Source organism: Nipponia nippon, unplaced genomic scaffold (assembly GCF_047370975.1).
Source record: "Nipponia nippon isolate SJK-2023a ecotype South Korea unplaced genomic scaffold, ASM4737097v1 scaffold_5, whole genome shotgun sequence".
Taxonomy (NCBI): domain Eukaryota; kingdom Metazoa; phylum Chordata; class Aves; order Pelecaniformes; family Threskiornithidae; genus Nipponia; species Nipponia nippon.
Window position 1 is genome coordinate 2,902,137 of NW_028262369.1, and position 17,500 is coordinate 2,919,636.

The window sequence follows — 17,500 nt, forward strand, 5'->3', positions numbered from 1 at the left end:
TGTTAACTGGATGTTATTTAGGGTGTTAACAAATATCCCCTGCCAAGCCTTGCTGGACTTGCTGAAGAAGTGTTTGCACCCAGTTGGACTGCTTGCAGCCTGAAAGTATCCAGTGTGCCAGTGGATTTTTGTGTATGTTCTGACCCACTTCAGCCAGGTTTGATTTAAGCCAAGTCTGTCTAGCTCTGCACTGGAGCAGACAAGGAGCACTCCAATACCCTGTTCCACTAACTCTGCTGGGAATGATTGCCCTTCAGGCTGTCACGGTTATACATGTGCCACCCTCCCCTTAGGTGGCAGACACCGACCCTGATCATGAGTCTGTTTTGCTCTTAATTTGTACACTTCAGCTATTTAATACATTTCCTTTTTTTCCTTCTAGCACGTTGATGGCAGTTTTTCCGTGAAGCCGTTAAAACAGAAGCAGATCGTAAGTACCTGTTTCTTGTCTGCTGCTTGATTAAAGACATTTGCTGGTGTCCCACAGGTGCCTGACTGTACCCAGTGAGAAGCTTCAATGTTAGTTCACTGAGAGCCTGAGATCTCACCTTGTTAGCTCAGGTATCACAAGCAAAGGCAGCGAGCTGCTGGCAACCCTTAACGTTGGGTGGGTTGTTGCACAGCCCGATGTGTGTTGGGGGAACAAATACGGCAGCGCGGGACTGGCAGAGCAATGGTGCGGGTCTCTTCATGCTCCTCTGGGAGACAGGCACTACGTATAGATCCAGTCTTCCCTATACATTCCTGCCTTGCTGGCATTTGGCGCTTGAATACAAAACTGGCAGAGCCCCTAGACATACCGCAGTACTTATGCTTCCATGTCTGTATAGCTGCAAGTAAATTAGGTTTGCATAAGTGAGCTTAAGTGCTGTATGCGTTAAGTAACACGAAGCACATCTGTTCATTGACACTGCCTGATCTTAGTGTTTTGTGGTGTGGAAGGACAGATATCTTTGCAGGCTCCCTGTGCTCTACCTGGAGGCTGAAAACTGTTAGCTTTCCACATGTGTGTGTTAAGATATTAGGGGATCATCTTCTCCCGGCACGAGCTTCCTTGTCGTGCCCATGGTATCTTTGGAGCAGTCCCAGGGACTGAGACCTTTTGGCTTATCTTGGCTGTCCCCTACGAGTGTCCTGGGACTTGAGCAGTCACAGAAACAGTCTTGCTTTGAAGCTGTTGGTTATGTACCAGACTGCACGCGTTATGAGGAGAAAGGAAGAAACAGGGAAACATTAGGGATCTGTAGCCCTTTTTTATCCCATCCTAGTGTGGTGTGATGTGCAGAAGCATCTTATCAAGATTGAAATTGCATCCAGTCTTGCATAGAGAGAAATACATAAGCAACTGCAAACTGCTAAGATTGCCAGGAATTTCGGCTTCTGAAAGGAAATCTGATGGTAATCCTGCTGCAAGGAGCAGCTTGAAATGTCTTGGAAAAAGAGATGAGATGGTGGTGGTTGATCCCTTCACCTTTAGATGTGTGCTGTGTTTCTGCTTTAACGGTATTTGACTTCAGCTGCTTGTGATTGATGGCTAGGGTTTTCTGATCTGAGTTAAAAAGCCTTTTACTACCAAGAAGGTCATTAAGTGCCTTGATTAGACACTTTTTGCTCTTAAGATGTTCCTTCCAGTCCCCAAGTCAGAAAAGAGCCACTAAACAGTACCAGTTAATCATACGTCAAAATTGCATTCGGTAATTCACTATCTGCCCCACCAGCGCTGTGCAGAGACTTACGGCCTGTCCTTCAGACTTGCTCATGCCCAGTGGCAGGAATATTAGCCCTCGCTGCTGGAGCTTTATCCCAGTGCTAGGGCTGAGTTACTTGTCGCTCCAGCCTGACGTCTGTTCTGAGCCCGGTGTGTCCCAGACTGACCTGCACTCCTCTCCCTTCCTTGGTGCTTAACTTGGCTGTCTTGCAGCATGATCTCCTGGCTAGTTGATCGATCTGGCTCCCAGAAGTATTTTTAATAGACACGGCGAGAGACCGTTCCGGAAAGGAGTCTATAGAGTGTGCGAAGGCAGGTTTGTAGTGGGAACAGCCAGAAGAGCCATGCCTCTGAAAGGAGAGCTTGTGCGCTGTGCTGGAAGAGGCTGCCTGGGAGCAGAGCAGCGTGATGCCAGCGATGGCTTTCTCACATATTCTTCTGATCAGAGAAGAGCATTCATGAGCTGAAGAAAAGCCGCTCATTTATCTTGCTTGTGGGTTTTTGGAGGGATTTTAATTTTTTTTTTTTTTTTTTTTTAAATAGTGCTTCTCTAGGGAAGTTCCCACCCTACCACAGTATGGTTAGCTGACTCCTGCAGTGAAACAGTGCATGCTTGTCTGTCTTTACTGGCAGAGCGTGTAACCTTCCCACTCGGTGTTTGGTTGTGGGTACTTTTTTTTATTGGCAGTTTGTAAAATGTAATGCTTACATGTTCTCTCTCATGGCTTTTAAAATAGAAGGAAGCTCTCGCTAGAAGAACACACAGTACCACTGAAACTGAGATAGCATCTGCACCCATAAGAGCATAGAGCAGAGGTATAGAGTATGTGTCTGCAGTATCACATTGTGCAGTCTTCCCCGTCACTGCTTTTCTTTTGCCTTCCCCTCCTTGCCATTGCCAGGATTCCCAGGCGCCTTTTGTGTGCATCGATCTCTCTCTTAAGCTCTTTGGGAGCAGGAAGCAGCAGCTAATGAGCTGAACTGCTCTGTTCTCTGAGCTGAGATCAGTTATAATGTATGTACCAACCTGTGTAAAGAAATTCAACATAGATGAATGCAAACAGATGGATCAGCAGAAAAACATGACCTGGACTTTGCCCGTGGCTCCTGTGTACATCAGCTGAGGCTGTATATAGCAACAGAAGCCTTTGGAAGGATGATGTGGTGCGGGATGGCTTGGAGAAGCGTGAAGGTGAAGGACTGCATTGTGTACGATCACCTACTCCTCCTTATTTACTCCTACTCTTCTAGAGATCTTTCTAGTAAGAGCCATATTGCACTGCTTACCCTTTTTCTACTGGGAGTCCTTCTCAGGATTTTGAGAGGCAAGGAGTTAAAACGAGCACAGACCCTTGCAGAGGCTTTTGTCCCTTCCTTCCTGACCTCTTCTTTGCTTTGAGCTGACCACTTCTGCACTGACTGTCTCTCACCATGATCCTCCGAGGAGTTAGGATGCCGTAACGAGACTGTCTTTGAAATGTCAAGTTACAAAAGGACATCTCCCACATCATTGTTCCCAAACTTCCTGGGTGAATTGTGAGCCGCTGCAGAGGATTTTGCTCAGCGGTCCAACAGCTGACCTCATTGCCCTGAAATGCAAGCCTAGAACAGATTGTCTGTAAGCTGCATGCTGAGTTAAATGGGGAGACTCTGGAATTAGTTTGTTAAAGCTGCTGCGTCCCGGCTCGGAGCATTTCTAAACTGGCAAACAGGCTGGATATAACTAGCTTCTGCCCCCATCTTGGCATGTGATGTCTTCGGCAACACTGAAATCCCATGGCAAAGCCATTGCTCTTCTGAGCACCTGGCTTGACAAAAGGAGAGGAGGCCAATTACACATGGAAGTGCCAAAAGCCCTAGGACTGACGAGCTGTTGAAGCACTGGGTTCCCGGTGGCTTGGCTTCACTGCATGCAACTGGAGAGTTACTGAAGATGGCAAGAAAGCGTTTCCTTCCCCTATTTTCAAAATGTGTCAGTTTGATACCTTGAAACCCCTTCACTATTTTACCTGTTGCGGGGTTTTGTGCGGAGGAACGCACCCTGCTCTGGAGAAGCTGCTGCGTAGCACCATATCTCAGGCGACCAGTATCTTTGTGCATCCTTGTAGAGGCTGCTCCTCACGGCTGTAAGAGTCTCGTGCTGTGCTTGCTGGCTAAGCTAGGGAACAGGGTAGAACACCCCACAGTGCAAAGGGGGCTTGCCTCGCTGGGACTTGAATCATCAGCCTTTCTTCCATCAGTGCTTTAATTCAGCTGCTCCGGGGAGTTTGCAGGCAGCTGCCAGCGTTTACGTAAAGGCATGGCTTGGAGGAGTACATCCCAGGTTTGGGGCTGTGAGCAACTTCCACTGTGCCTAGAGCACTTTCTGCCACCACACACCCCAATTTAGAGATGCCACCAAGGGCCTGGAGGTGGCAATAAATGACACTGCACTAATCTTGGCCCTCGAGTGCTTCTCATGCTAAGGGAGATGGTTTGTCTGTCTCGACGTTATGCTCCCAGGGGAACGGGGAAGTGATGTGCAGCCATTGATGTGCCAGGAACGAGCTGTTGGCACAGCACCTCTCCTGGGGCGACAAAGATGGGTGGAAGTTCAAGTTAAGCAGTGCTTCACAGAAGGAAAGGACTGTGGAAGGCTGATTGTGTCTGACTTATTTGAGCTATGGTTGCATGTTCCCTCTTGATCTCTGAGACAAGCAGAGTACTTGTTTTTTAGATAATTTTGATAGTGACAAAAATGGTCAGCTGGGCTCCCTGCTCAGACCAGACGGGATGAGCGCCACTTTTTGAGCAAGGAGAGATTCATTCTCCCAGATATCCTTTGCAGTATTTGTTTCTGTTAATTTTTTTGTGGACGTTTTGACACAGGGAGGGAGGGGAGGTGATCATGAAGCAGCAATGACAGAGCAGCTGGCACTCCAACTGTTGTTTTCTTCCCTAGGTTGACCGGGTGAGCTATCTACTTCAGGAGATCTACGGCATCGAGAACAAAAACAACCAAGAGACCAAGGTAAAGGTGCTCAGGAGTCTCCTGTTCCCTGAGCTGTGGGTTTCCACTTGCACCTTCTGCTTTTGAGCTTGACTATGGGGCTTGGCAGGGCAATGTGGAGATGCTTTCCAGAATGACTGTCAAGTCTGTGTGCAGGCACTGACGAAGCCGAGGGATGGCAGGTCCTCACTGTTGTAAGGCCCAAATAATCAGTGGAGTTTTGCTGAGATAATTTTAGATAGCCTGAGGCTCTTGAAGATGTTCCCTGGGGCTGGAATTGCTGGGCGAAAAGGATATCAGTGCCCCATGGGGCAGAGCACTGATCTTTAGGGCTGGTGGAGATAGTGGGCCAGTGTCAGCTGCTGCTCTTGGTGCCCTCAGGCTGCTGGCCAGTTTAGGTGCTTCCCAGTTTGCACAGCCAAGAATATTTTTTTTTTTTTTCTCATTGATCGAAAATGAGCATTGCCTCCTAGGCTCCTCTGAAATCTTCCCTCTGGTGCCCATGCCATCTCACTGCCTCTCTGCAGTCAAGGCAGTTGTGCCTGGTGTGTCTGTGCTTTGCTCCTGTGGCTCCTTCATTGTCTCCTGTTTGTTGGGGTGGGGAGGTTGTTTTTGTTGTTTGTTTTTTTATTTTTAATGGGGTGACTGCATGTTCCTGTAGCATTGCGGGGAACTGAGCTCTCTAGGGCTTGCCAGTGTCCAGAGAGCAGCCTGCATCCCCCAGCGAGAGGGAGCATAGCATCACTAAGGGATGTATATGCAAATACCTTAACCAGAAACATTGCCTGTCTTTAGGCAGGAGCTTCTTCTGACTCCCGGCTTGCTGCACAGCCCCACACAGATTACAGGACTGCTTTATGCTTGCTTTAGCCTTATGTAGAGCTGCCCTTTGCTGCCACCTGGGCTGCAGAGCGTACCAAGTGCTGGCCTCAGGATCAGACTGCTCTGGTGTGTGTAGTGCGTGATTTGCAAACAGAGGAGTAGCCAAAGAGCAAGACAAGCAGGGTTTTCTCTCCAAGCAATGCAGTGTCCTGCCCAAAGCATCCTGTGATCTCTGTCTGCCTGTGCCAACAGGTAGTGCCTGAAGAGGCATGAGGGAGAAGTCTTTTCAAAGATTTTTCTTACACAGGATCTCTTTAAGAGGATTGAAGGCTTCTGTTTGGGTCCTCCTGGGTCTTGTGATGATTCTCTTGATCCAGCAATCATGTATTTGTGGCCCATCAGACAAGTGGCCTGGGGCCATTTTTGTTCTTTCTACTATGCTTAGCAAACTGCGTGAATGGGAAAGCAAAAAGCCTGCCCTCCCTACCTCCCAAAATAGATGAGGAGTGCATGTGATGGGGCAGACAGGCTTGCAGCCTTTTGCTGGCATAGTCAGCAGGCTGGGTGTGGATGTGGCAGCAGCAGATGCTGTATATTGCAGTTTACACCAAGGTTGCCCATGGTCTGGCATGTGTTGGCCCTGGTGACCAAAGGGGCCTTGTGAAGTGGGAACAGGCGAAGGTGGAGGGTGGCCCATGCTGGGTCATCAGTTTGGTGGGCTCTGGCATAACTTCTGTGGCATCGGTGGGGAGACTGCGGGGTTCTCGGGTGTCAGCAAAGAGAGCTCTTGTGGTTGGAGAGTGGGTTTCTCCTCCCAGCAACAGCTTGCTTGGTGGCTCTAATCCAATTTGTGGGGCTCTGAGTGACAGAAGGACTAGTGTGATGCACGTTCATGTTGAAAGGGTTCACGCTGACCTTTTTACCAGGGTAGCTGTGAGCAGGTGAGCATCCCAGGCTGGTTCTCCTGCAGCTGCATCAAAGCTTGTGCCAGCACAGGAGACTGGTGAAGATGATGTGGCAGGAGAACTGCTCACTCCATCGCTTGTTCAGAGGACCTCTGGAAACTGGGCTTAGACGTGACTGGAGTGCCTCCTTCTGTCCAGCCCGAGGGCAGCCTGATCTGCTGCCTGCCACAGTCATCAAGCAGCTCCTTTTGGGGCTGCTCGCTCTCTCTGTGGATATGGGGCAGAAAGGCTGGACTGCCAAAGAGCCCGCTTTCCTGCTGACCCTGCGAGCCACCAGGCTGGCAGGCAGGAGCTTGTTCTTGGTCCCCCTCGGCCGAGGGGATCCGTAGCCCAAAGGGGCTACCCTCTGCACACAGCCTGGCTCTGGGGAGGGATGGCTGTGCCGTGAATTCACAGCACAGTGCCCTGGTTTCTGGCCTTTAGCGAGCTCAGAGCAGAGCCCCGAGAGGAAGGAGTGTCCGTAGCAGGGCTGTGTGGGCTGGAGCTTGCTCCCCTTGAGAAACCCCCTTTGAGAGCTGTGGAAAGAGGATGACAGCTCTCTCACAGACTTTTGGGTAGGAAATTTCCCCAGGCTCCCGAGTCCCTTGGCAGTTCGACGTGGTCCTTTCCATTCACATGCCAACATCTTGCCTCTTATTGCAGCCTTCAGATGACGAGAACAGCGACAACAGCAACGAGTGTGTGGTTTGCCTGTCGGACCTCCGCGACACCCTCATTCTGCCCTGCAGACACCTCTGTCTGTGCAATTCCTGCGCCGACACCCTGCGCTACCAAGCCAACAACTGCCCTATCTGCAGGCTGCGTGAGTATGTGCCCAGCAAACAAGGGCATCTTTCTTCCTCCTGGGCTCCTGTTAAGTCAGTACAGGCTGTGAGAGTGAGCGTGTATTTTATATACTCCACCCCAAGGCTCAGCAGCAAACATGCTGCTGCTCTCACTGGCATCTGGAGATTCCTGGCACCTAAAATAAACTGTCCTCGAACAGGGAAAGAGGAGAGCACATGGGAGAATGGCCCTTTCTCCAGTGCCTCCCTGGCAACTTACCCTCTCCCTAGGATGGATCTGAAGGTGCAGGTGCTCTGAGCCGTGCCGTGTAGTCAGTTCTTGTGTTTTGGTGAAGAAGATGGAAAATCCCCCAAAGGAGGAGATGTAGAAGCTTTATCCCGAGAGTATCTGGCTGAGACAGCAGCCAGCCCCACCGGAGGGCTGTCCAAGTACTTTGCATGATTTTTTTTTTTTTTTTCCCCCCCACTCTGACAACCTTACTTTGACTTCACCAGGGAGGCAGAGATGAGATAACAGTCAATTTGGAGTCCTTTGCTTTGCCAGGAGAGTTAGGAGAATCTGCTTAACCCCTGCATTGCTCAGCTGCCAAAAGATGGGAAAAAATGAAATACCCGTTCTGACACTCAGGCAGCACTTGCTGAATTCTATGTCTTTTCTCAAAAGCACAGAGGCATAGGATTCTCTTGAGAAAATGCCCATGTTTTTGCTGGAGTAGACAGATCGTGTGTTTTACTCTGTACTTGGTCTCTGAGTTATTTGATTGTTTCTAATTGATACTTCTCAGGAAAAGAAAAAAGAGCCTAAGGCATATGTTTGGCCTGAGAAATTAAGTCTAAACAGTTCCAAGTCAGCAAAGATGCAGTAACAAAATGCAAAATCTTATCAGAGGAAGTGCCAGACAGCTTTGACTGTAAGTAGCACAACTCAAAACACAGGAACAGCATTATTTCATCTGCATGCTGCAGCAGAGTAGGTTGTATTTGTTTGGAAAGCGCGCCCACGTCAGACTTCCTGGGAACCTGCTTCTGGGGAGTGCAGAGGCAGTGAGGATGGATTTGCACCTCTGTCCTCTGGCTCTAGGCTGATCTTGCAGGCAGCTGGGTGCAACAAGAAATGCCTGGGCTTTTTCTTATGTACGAGCAAGTTCTTACAGCTGCATGAGAACAGATGTCTGGCTCATTCATATACGCCCTTGGCACAGAGGAACTAACAATATTAAAGATCTGCAGATAGAAAATGGGACTGTGGGCAGGGAGTGGAGATCAAAGCTCTTGTGGTGGGAGGACCAAGGGATTGCTGTGCTGGAGACAGAAGTTCAGCCACTAACCCTCCGGCTGGGCTTGCAGCTATTGCAGAGCCTCTCACCACTGTAGTGCTGGCCAGCGAGCAGCCGATGGCGGGAGCGATGCTTCCAGCACCAGCTGGACCCCAGGGCTGAGACTTGTGGGGTCTGAATTAACTCAGAGTGGTTTTGCCTGAGGTCCTCCACCATTCCGTAGCTTGCAGTGTGGAGCTCAGCCTGAGGCTGAGCTCATGTTTTTCTTAGTGTTGTACGGTATCAGGCCTGAAGCACCTCTGTACATGACTGTACCTGGGCAGGCAGCGCCTGTTCTCTGCAAGGGCTGCGTGTACCCAGACTTTTTTGGCCAGCAGATCTCTCCCCAGTATAGACCAATCAACTAGAAGCCAGACCATAGCGCTTGGCTTTGGTGTGCTTCATGGTCCTGCTCCCCATGCACACAGGGAGTTCCCCCATGCTGACGGCGTGTCTGCAATGAGCTGAGTTGCTCTGGCACACATCTGGCATGGCCTGGTCCTGTTTGGCCACTCGGTCACCTGCCTGCTGTTCTCTCCTAGCCTTCCGCGCCCTGCTGCAGATCCGGGCTGTGAGGAAGAAGCCGGGGGCTCTGTCGCCAGTATCGTTCAGCCCTGTCTTGGCACAGAGTGTCGACCATGATGAGCACTCTGTAAGTACCTCGCAACCCTGTGTACAAAGCCTGGGTGCTGGTCTCAGCCTGAGCAGGCAGCTTGTGCACGCACGAGTTGCTCAGCCTGATGGCTGGCGTCCCTGGGACCTCAGGAGGTGCGCTCAGGCCTTGGAGCGAGGTCTTCCCGAGCAGTGCAGCCTCTCTTGTCAACCCTGCTAGACAGCCAGGATCTCTCCTCTCGTGGATTAGTAATACAACTGGTTTTAGCCAAGTGCCCTCCTGTCTTTTGGAGGAAACAAATCCAAGAAACCTCAGTCTGAGAAGGCTTCTCAGGGCCTGTCCCAGCAGAAAAGTGGCAGACTCTGGGCATGAGCGGGTGGGAGCTGGGAAAATGGGAAGGGTTAGTTTGACTTGCACGCACATCTGTGTGGCAGCATGCTCTGATGAAATGCCCTTGACATCGGGGTTCCCAGCATGGTAGCAGAAAGGCCTCTTCGTGCCAGCCTCCCTGAGTGATCGGGGTCTCAGCAGGCAGCTGAGGGAGCGTGGGATGGAAAGTGTGGTGCTGGTGACCTCGGGGCCCGGTCACACATCCCTGGTGCGGTGAGGGCAGCAGCTCATTGCCTGAGCAGGGCTGTTGCGCAGCTGGCTCTGGTGAGACACATGAGATCAGAGTGAGGAGAGGGAGATCTGCATCTAGGTCATCTTACAGACTTTCATGGGAACAGAAAGATATTGTCACAGAAAAAGCCTGGTTTTACCCGTCTGTCCTCTGCAGCATTGTAGCCCTGCTGCCTTCAACTGGGGCTAAGAAATAGGGCAGGGGAGAAACCCCGGGGGTTGTTGCGAAGCAGAGCGTGGTGTGTAGAAGCAGGCGCTGTCACCTGGAGCGAAGTGAGGAGATGCTGTGTGTCTCTTCATGTCACTGACCTCAAGAAACAACTTCTTTAAAACATGGTTTTCTCTTGACAGTGTCCCCTTAAACCCCTTAAAGTGAGCACTGTCTCCCTGCCCAGCAGGAAACCTAGAAGGGAAACAGTAAGTCGACTTGGTTGTATTTGGCTCCTACGGCAATTCTTTGCCAGCGGTGTCACTAGCACGTGGAAGTGTTACACACGCGAGGGCTTGCTAACACGCTGGGTTTGAGTTGTGCCCCTGCACAGGCTGCAACACCCCATGTACCGCCTGCACATTAGCGGTGAGACGTTCACACCCTGCACGGACGATCACTAACCTCCCTGGTTTGCGTGCGGAGGAATAAGCAAGGTGGAAGCAGCTTGCCACAGGGGTCTGATGCTGACTCTCAGGGACTGTCCCCAGGTCCTGAGCTTGGCTGCTTTATAGTTCCTGGCCGAGTTGTTTTCATAGCTTTGTAGGACTGTGGGCAAGCTGCTGTCCCCTTGGCTCACCCAAAAACTTCCTTGCACTTGTCTCATCCCCTTGGCAGTTTGGCGTGGGCACATCTTGTCGTGGTTTCCACACCAGTGCTGGGATGTAGAGGTAGACAAATAGGCACAGTTGGATCAGGTCTTGCATTCAGGAACACTGGCTGCAATGGGCTGGTTTGCTTTTGCAGAAATAGGGAGGACGGAGCTTGTTTTGTTGGGGGCTCTCTGAGTTGGTGTGAGAGTGTGTGACTGGAACGCTGTGCTGGGGACAGCACAAATGGCAACTGGGGACCAGGAGCTGGGAAGGGGAAAGGTGAGGGAGGCCCCCAGGCCAGGAAGGGTCTGTTTGTGCCCTCTTTGTGTCCTTCCATCTGTCATTGGTATCAAGGAGGCTGCAGTTTTCTTTTGCTCAAGCCGGCCTCGATGCTCGGCCTTACGAGGAATGTGGCTTGCTGTGCTTGTCAGGTCTGGAGAAATACTGAGGCTGGGTTCAGGTAACGAGGCTGTTGCAAGCTCGGCATGACCCTGGCTTTCTGCAAGCCTCCTACAGCGACTAGCAGTACTCCTGCTGGAGCAGTGGGCCCTACAGGTGGTGTAGTGGTAGGTGTCCCAGGAGAGAGCAGTGTCTCTTAGGGTTGTTTGAAAGCTCAGTAACTTGCAGCCTGGGTTGTTGTAGCCATTGGCTGAGAAATCCTCCTGCAGCCTCTGAGCTGTGCTGCAGAACCTGAGCTTTCACCACAGTGAAGCAAAATGATCGGCCTTTGAACCCTCAGGCCTTGGTCTACACAGCCAGGAGAAAACGTCCCAAGCACGAGCCAGGGGGGTTTTGTGTCCCTGCCTTTTCTGTCCACAAAACAGCACCTCCGAGCTGCTGTCTGGAAATGAAAGGTTTTTGTGGAGATGGCTTTTGGCCCCACCGCCTACAGGTGGCAGCAACTGTGAACCGATTCCTTGTTCAGCTGACTTGGTTATCCTGCAATCGCCAGCTGTGGTCTTCAGCGCAAGCTCATAACCATCACAAGACCAATACTTAGGGGATGTGGGTTGATGCGTTACCCCAGGTGCCACTCGTGCCTTCCTCCCCGTCAGATCTAGCTCCTTCTGCGACCACAAGTGAGTCAGTTCAGCAATCGGCTCACACAAAATTAATGGCTGGGTTGGAACAGGTTTGTGGGCAGGCTCGTCTGCAGCTGTGTGATTGGGAGATCAGGCACAGAGAAGCTACAGGAGTTCATGGCCAGGCTTAGCAGCAACACACCATCTTAGGTACCACGTACAGCTACCTCCCTGAGGATACGGGGCTGAAACAGCTCAATTTAATGTCAGCCTGGACTGCTGCAGTCTTGCCTCTTTGTTTGCAGCAGGCTGGGCTGAGCTGCCTATGGCCTACTGGATTGCAGCATAAACCTGTTTGAGTCCCTGGGATCTCTATGATCAGGAGGATTTTTGGAGTTAAACCAGTGTTGGTTTAATGGCTTTGCACAGGTCCCTTTGGCTGGCAGCTTAATGAGTTACAGAGGGAATGGGAACGGTGGAGTTCTGCCCTCCTCCCTTGCGAGGTCAGTGGTTCCGTGATCCCTTTCCTACCAGCGTTAGCAGCTGAGAGGACCGAGACCATGGGAGAAGTGGAAGCGGTGTCGGCTCCCAGGACCAGCTCTCAGCTGGTGCACGCGTACTCCCCTCCTTCGACTCTCTGTTAGTGACACTGGTGGTGCTCTGAAGCAGCTGTGTACCAGGGCTGGAAGCACAAGTGGGGTGCTTATGGAGCTGGAAGGGTCTCTGAACCATCGAGGAACTCCTAGGAGAAAAAAAAAGAGTATTTTATAGCAGCTTTGTTAGGAACCTGCTTTCTCACCCTCCTTGTCTGGCTCTTGAGAGCACCCTAGTATGGCGGGGGGGTGCCAAGCCGTGTTCCGGCTTGCCGAGGTGCCCAGTCTCTCAAGCATTGCTCTGGAAATTTGCCTGGATCATCAGCATTAGAACCCAAAGGGGAGCATGTGGCTGGTGCAGGGGAAGGAGGCGGAGGCTCTCTGGAGAGGTGGCCGTGGGGATGGGCTGCTTGGGAGCGCAGCGTGGGAGGTGCAGGGCTGGGCTGCAGCGGGGCCTCCCCTTTCTAGAGGGGCTTCCAGCCTGGTGAGGGTTTCTTAACATGCCCCTCTCTTTCTTGCCCACAGAGCTCTGACAACATCCCTCCGGGCTACGAGCCCATTTCCTTGCTGGAAGCGCTGAATGGCCTTCGCTCTGTTTCCCCCTCCATCCCGTCAGCTCCTCTGTATGAAGAAATCAACTACTCTGGCGTGGTGGATGGGATGCCCCCTGTGAGCCGACCGCTTGTCGGGATGGACAGAGCCATGGAGAGCAGCCACCAAAAGGGCAAGCGGAGCAAGTCTCCAGATAGGTCAGCAAGGGGAGAGAGGGGTCCGCTCCTCTTGCAAGCCCTGTGGGCTTGTGGCCACGCGCACTGGGAGCCAGGAGAGGGTTCTGGCTGGTCCCATCACTGGTAGCGCTGCTAACTTAGAATTTTAGGAGGCCAGCAGGTACTCATGGCAGTGAGAGAACTGGGACACTGCCCCTGTGTTCAGCCTGAGGTGACCAGCTTATGTCTCCTAAGGGCTGGCTTTGTCACCAAAAGGAAGAGGATTTTACAAGGAGATTTCATCCAAACTTTGGTTGGAAATATCTCCTTTCCAATGCAGTTAGTCCCTCAATTTGCATTTGACATCCAAACCTTGTTGGATTTCAGCTTTCCATGGAGTTCCTCAGGAACAAAAGAATGGGGAGAGAAGTCACATGAATTTCAGAGCACAAAATGCTGAGTGATAGCCTGTAGTTGTTGTCTGAAGCCTCCTCTCTTGGAGGATGTGGAGTGGGCAGCCCACCACAGGTGCCCTTCACGTGTCCCTTGCGGGGCCGTACAGATGGGGTCAGACTGGATTTGTTCCTGACACTCCTCACTGGGCTCCATTCCAAATTTCCCCCTGGGAAGGGAGCCCCTGAAGGTGTGAGGCGCAGCCTGGGCCTCTTGCTTTCCATGCAAAGGCAGATTTGTCCAAGTTGTGTTACTGTGCCGAAGCTCTGCACCGCTTGGCTCTGTCTCGGAAACTCTGCTGCTGCTGTTCTCCGTGTAGCTGATACTGGAGGGCCCTGGTGGATTTACCTCTGTAGTTTGACCTGCTCACGCATGTTGGCTTATGCTGCTGGTGGAGGGACAGGGCAGGGGTGGTGACAACTTGAGCTGCTGCCACCAAATCCGCCAGGGCCCACGGTGCTGGCAGCACTGCAGCTCCTTGCAAATGGAGTTTCTCTTGCTGCAGCACACTACGGTCTCCCTCATCCCCAATCCACGAGGAGGATGAAGAGAAGCTCTCCGAGGACTCTGACTCGCAGCCAGCACTGAGCGGGGGCGAGCTGGTCCTGAGAGAGACCAGCTCTCCAGAAGTAAGTGTGCTCTGCTGGGAGCTGCTCTGAGCCAGAGCTCTTCTGGGGGGGCAGCTTCTGGGACACGGGAGGTGCCTCGTGAAGGGCCATCGCTTCCTCGGTGACAGGGTAAAGATGAGCTTGTTAGCACGAGTAGCCCGGAGCCAACAGTGTTGGCTGCTTTTATTTACCCGTAGGGCTCCACAGGGAAGGACGCTGCTCCCTGTGCCCCTAACACCTCTTTGGGAGCTGGGGCGTTGGAAAGCCACTCGGCTGGAGCCATGTCAGAGCTGACCTTCCCCCAGCTTCCTGGGCGAGCCCAGCGGTGTTTGGGGCAGGGGTAGAAGCTGGGCTTTGCTGGGCTTCCAGCACCCGCTGCCGTCGCCTGTAAAACACCTCCACCCCAGCCCGTGGTCCCACAGCGCTGGTGGGTGGCCCCTTGCTCCCTCCCTGAAACAAATCCTGGTCCTGAGCGCAGCTCTCTGGAGAAAGCCGGAGCAGGAGACAAGCGCAGCAAAGGCCTCCAGCCCGCAGAAGTAACTTTGCTGTTCCTCCTTACAGAGCGTGGCAGGGGAAGAGATCGAGGAGGCCTCGTCCCTGCAGCAGGGTAGGTGTGCACTTGGCCATGGGGGCGGCCAGACCTCATCTTGGCGTCCAGCTCCTCTGTGGTGGGATGGGGATGGTTGGGGAATGAACATACGAGTTCGGAAACATCCAGCCCCTGAAATCCATCTCTGAGCTGCTGTGCTTCACCAGAGAAAGGTGCCAGGGTCTCTTCTGGGAAGGGGGGGAGCAAAATCAACAAATCTCCCTGGTGTATTTTCCAAGCATCTCTCTTTGCTGTAAGCTCTACACAAGTAGAGCTTTCCATGCCGTGGGCTGTCTCCTCGCACGGCTGAGGGGGAGATGGCTGCATGCACCACTGTGGTCCTGGTGAGAGCGTGGCCACGGTACTGGGCATGCAGGATGTGCCCCGTGTCTTTGGGGTGGGTCTCCGGTGCTCGGTCAGCATCCAGAGGGCGTGAGGACGGGGTGAGAGAGGAGCGCTGGGTGCATTTTGGGGCATGAGCCTGCACATGAAGGGGTGACCCGTCGGCATTGTGACCGGGGCCAGCCTGACCGGCTCTCCCGAGCCCTCTGCAGGGCTGGGGGGCTTCCTCACGTGGAGGATCTCAACCCGTCCTCCTGGCCGCGTGCCCCTGCAGAGCCCGTGTGAGGACTGAGGGGCTGCGCTCTCGGCTGGTTCTAGGTAGCCGCCCGCCCTCCGTCGAAGACGTCCTGCAGGACGGCAGCTGCAGCGAGCACAGGAGCCTGACGCAGTCAGACGGCGACCCTCCGGTAGACGTCTACCTGCCAGGTAACGGCCGCGCCGTTGGGGTCGGAAGCGCGCTGCTGACCTGCTGCGCTCGCAGCTCCGGTTCGAGGCACCGAGGGGCCCGGGGGGGGGTGGTTGTGGACTGCGTGCCTGACCACGGGCAGCCTCCCCAGCCTTGGGATGGGACGGGAACGCACCAGCCCGGAGCACGGGCTCCCGCTTCCTCCCAGTGGCCGTTGCAAGCTGTGGGCGAGGGGGGCTAACGCAGAGGTAACTTGCCCTCCCCTTCTCTCTCCTCCTCCCTCACCCTTTTGTCTCTGTCCTTCCCCTCCTTTCTCCTCTCCGGGCTGTGGCCGCTCGATGGCACAGTTTCTGTGACAGTTGGCCTCCCAAACCGCGCTCCTGCTTTCAGCCGAGGGAGGGGAACCTTCTGGGAGGCCGAGCTGGCGCGGGGGGCAGCGGGCACCCTTCTGTCGCGGCGGGGAGGGCCGCGGGGTGCCGTGCTTCGCTGGCAAGCGCGGCCGTGGGACGCTGCACTGTCCTCACCCCTGACTGTTGTCGTTGCAGCCTGTTTTCTTCCGTAGAGTCGCAGTCTGTTCTGAGTACCTCTCTAATGTCTCCTTCCCTCTCTGTCTGCCTTCCTCCCTCCTGTCTTGGGCAGCACTGGGTCCCGATTCCTGCTCTATTGGTATAGAGGAGTAAGCTGGTACGTCTTCTCGTTCTTCTTATGCATCGCTGTTGTGTGGGGCAGCAAGGAGCCCTCCTGGGAAGGCCGGCAGCCAGGCGAGAGTGGGGATGGGACCGATCCTGGCCATCGGGGCAGGGAAGGAGGGGGCAGCAAACCAAGCAGCCTGCACTGCTGGCTCTGTCCCAGCTCCAATCCCATTCCTGGCACTGGCATCCCCGTACCCCGCAGGGGTCCCCGCTGTCCCCGAGTGCCAGGACCCCAGGCAGGGCAGCAGAAACCCTGGCCCTCCCCACCAGCTTCTCCTGGGCGAGGGCTCTGCCGCCTGGTGGGAACCAGGAACATCCAGGGCCGTGCTGGCTGGTGGCAGATAGCGTGTCCCCTTCATCTCCCATGTCCCCTTTGTCTCCCGTGTCCCACCTGCTGAACCCGCGGCGTAGCAGGGGCAGAGGGGACGGAGCTCGTGGGCTCCAGCGGTCAGTAGGAGGGGGTGCCGGGGGTGCCGGTCTCCTTGGCCCACGCTGGAGCACCCTTCCCGGGCTCTTGGTCTGACCCCAGGGTTGGCGCTGTTGGGGCTGAACCCTCCCTTCTCCTCCTCACTCAGGCTCATCCGACTTCACCAAGACGCTCCCCGGCCGAGGCACCGGCAGCCCCACGCAGCCCCTTCTCTTCGAGCAGACGCGTCTTCACCTGGAGGACGAGCAGAACCTCTCGTGAGCGGGGTCGGAACCTCCCTGCCCCAGCCGCCGGACCCCAGACCCCACCGCGCACAACCTCTCCCCCCCCACCATCCCCAGCGGGGCCGGCCCGCGCTCGCCGCCCCGGAGACGCAGCGTGGCACTGGTTTCGCCTTTTATTTCCCCCCGAAAAGACGTGCATGTTTCCTGGCGGTGGGGGGAGAGGGCTTGGCGGCGTGTTTTTACGTGGGGGCGGGGGGAAGGTTTTGGGGTTAAAAAGCAGCAGATGAAGGACCCTTGTATATTTTGTACACACCCAGCACAGCCCTTTGCTGTCACTGCCCCTGTACATAGCTGCGGCCCTCCCTGCCTGCCTTCTCGGGGTGCAGGGCTCCGTGGGGAGGGGGGGGTGTGTGGGTGGGGGTCAGCCCCGTCCCACCCCGAACGGGGTGGGACGGGGCTGACCCCCACGCCCCCCCCCCCATTCCTTCCCCACGGAGCTGCAACGGGGAGGAGGGGGCCCTGCCCGCGCCCTGTGCCTTGTTCTGCTTCTGCGGCGGGCCCTGGGGCGAGCCCCCCCTTCCTTCTCCCCCGCTCCCCCTCTCCTCTATGTTTGTAGTAATAAACCCGTGGAGCAGCCACGCGTGTCCGTGCTTCGGGGGCGGGAGGCTCCCGACCGGCGGGGGGGCGGAGTCAGAGCCCTGAGGGGCGGAGTCAGAGCCCTGAAGGGCGGGGTCATGGCGCGGAGGGGCGTGTCCTGCCGCACCGTCCCGCCTCCTCCCCAGCTTTCCTCTCATTGGTTCTCAGCCCCTCGTGCCGC

General features: G+C 54.4%; 1 protein-coding gene across 4 annotated transcripts in view; it reads left to right on the forward strand.

Moving 5' to 3' along the window:
• Positions 1 to 17,100, forward strand: part of MGRN1 (mahogunin ring finger 1) — a 56,969-nt gene extending 39,869 nt beyond the window's left edge. Inside the window, exons 8-18 of one of the 4 annotated variants that reach the window (XM_087733524.1) lie at positions 383 to 430; positions 4,650 to 4,718; positions 7,127 to 7,286; positions 9,128 to 9,237; positions 10,171 to 10,236; positions 12,761 to 12,984; positions 13,901 to 14,024; positions 14,565 to 14,610; positions 15,253 to 15,360; positions 15,980 to 16,024; positions 16,608 to 17,100. In XM_087733524.1, coding sequence (XP_087589650.1) covers positions 383 to 430; positions 4,650 to 4,718; positions 7,127 to 7,286; positions 9,128 to 9,237; positions 10,171 to 10,236; positions 12,761 to 12,984; positions 13,901 to 14,024; positions 14,565 to 14,610; positions 15,253 to 15,360; positions 15,980 to 16,020 — 996 coding nt within the window. In that variant the 3' untranslated portion in view covers positions 16,021 to 16,024; positions 16,608 to 17,100. The remainder of the gene's footprint in view (positions 1 to 382; positions 431 to 4,649; positions 4,719 to 7,126; positions 7,287 to 9,127; positions 9,238 to 10,170; positions 10,237 to 12,760; positions 12,985 to 13,900; positions 14,025 to 14,564; positions 14,611 to 15,252; positions 15,361 to 15,979; positions 16,025 to 16,607) is intronic. The other 3 variants (XM_087733522.1, XM_087733525.1, XM_087733523.1) reach the window with 3 other exon arrangements.
• The last annotated feature ends 400 nt before the right edge of the window (positions 17,101 to 17,500 follow it).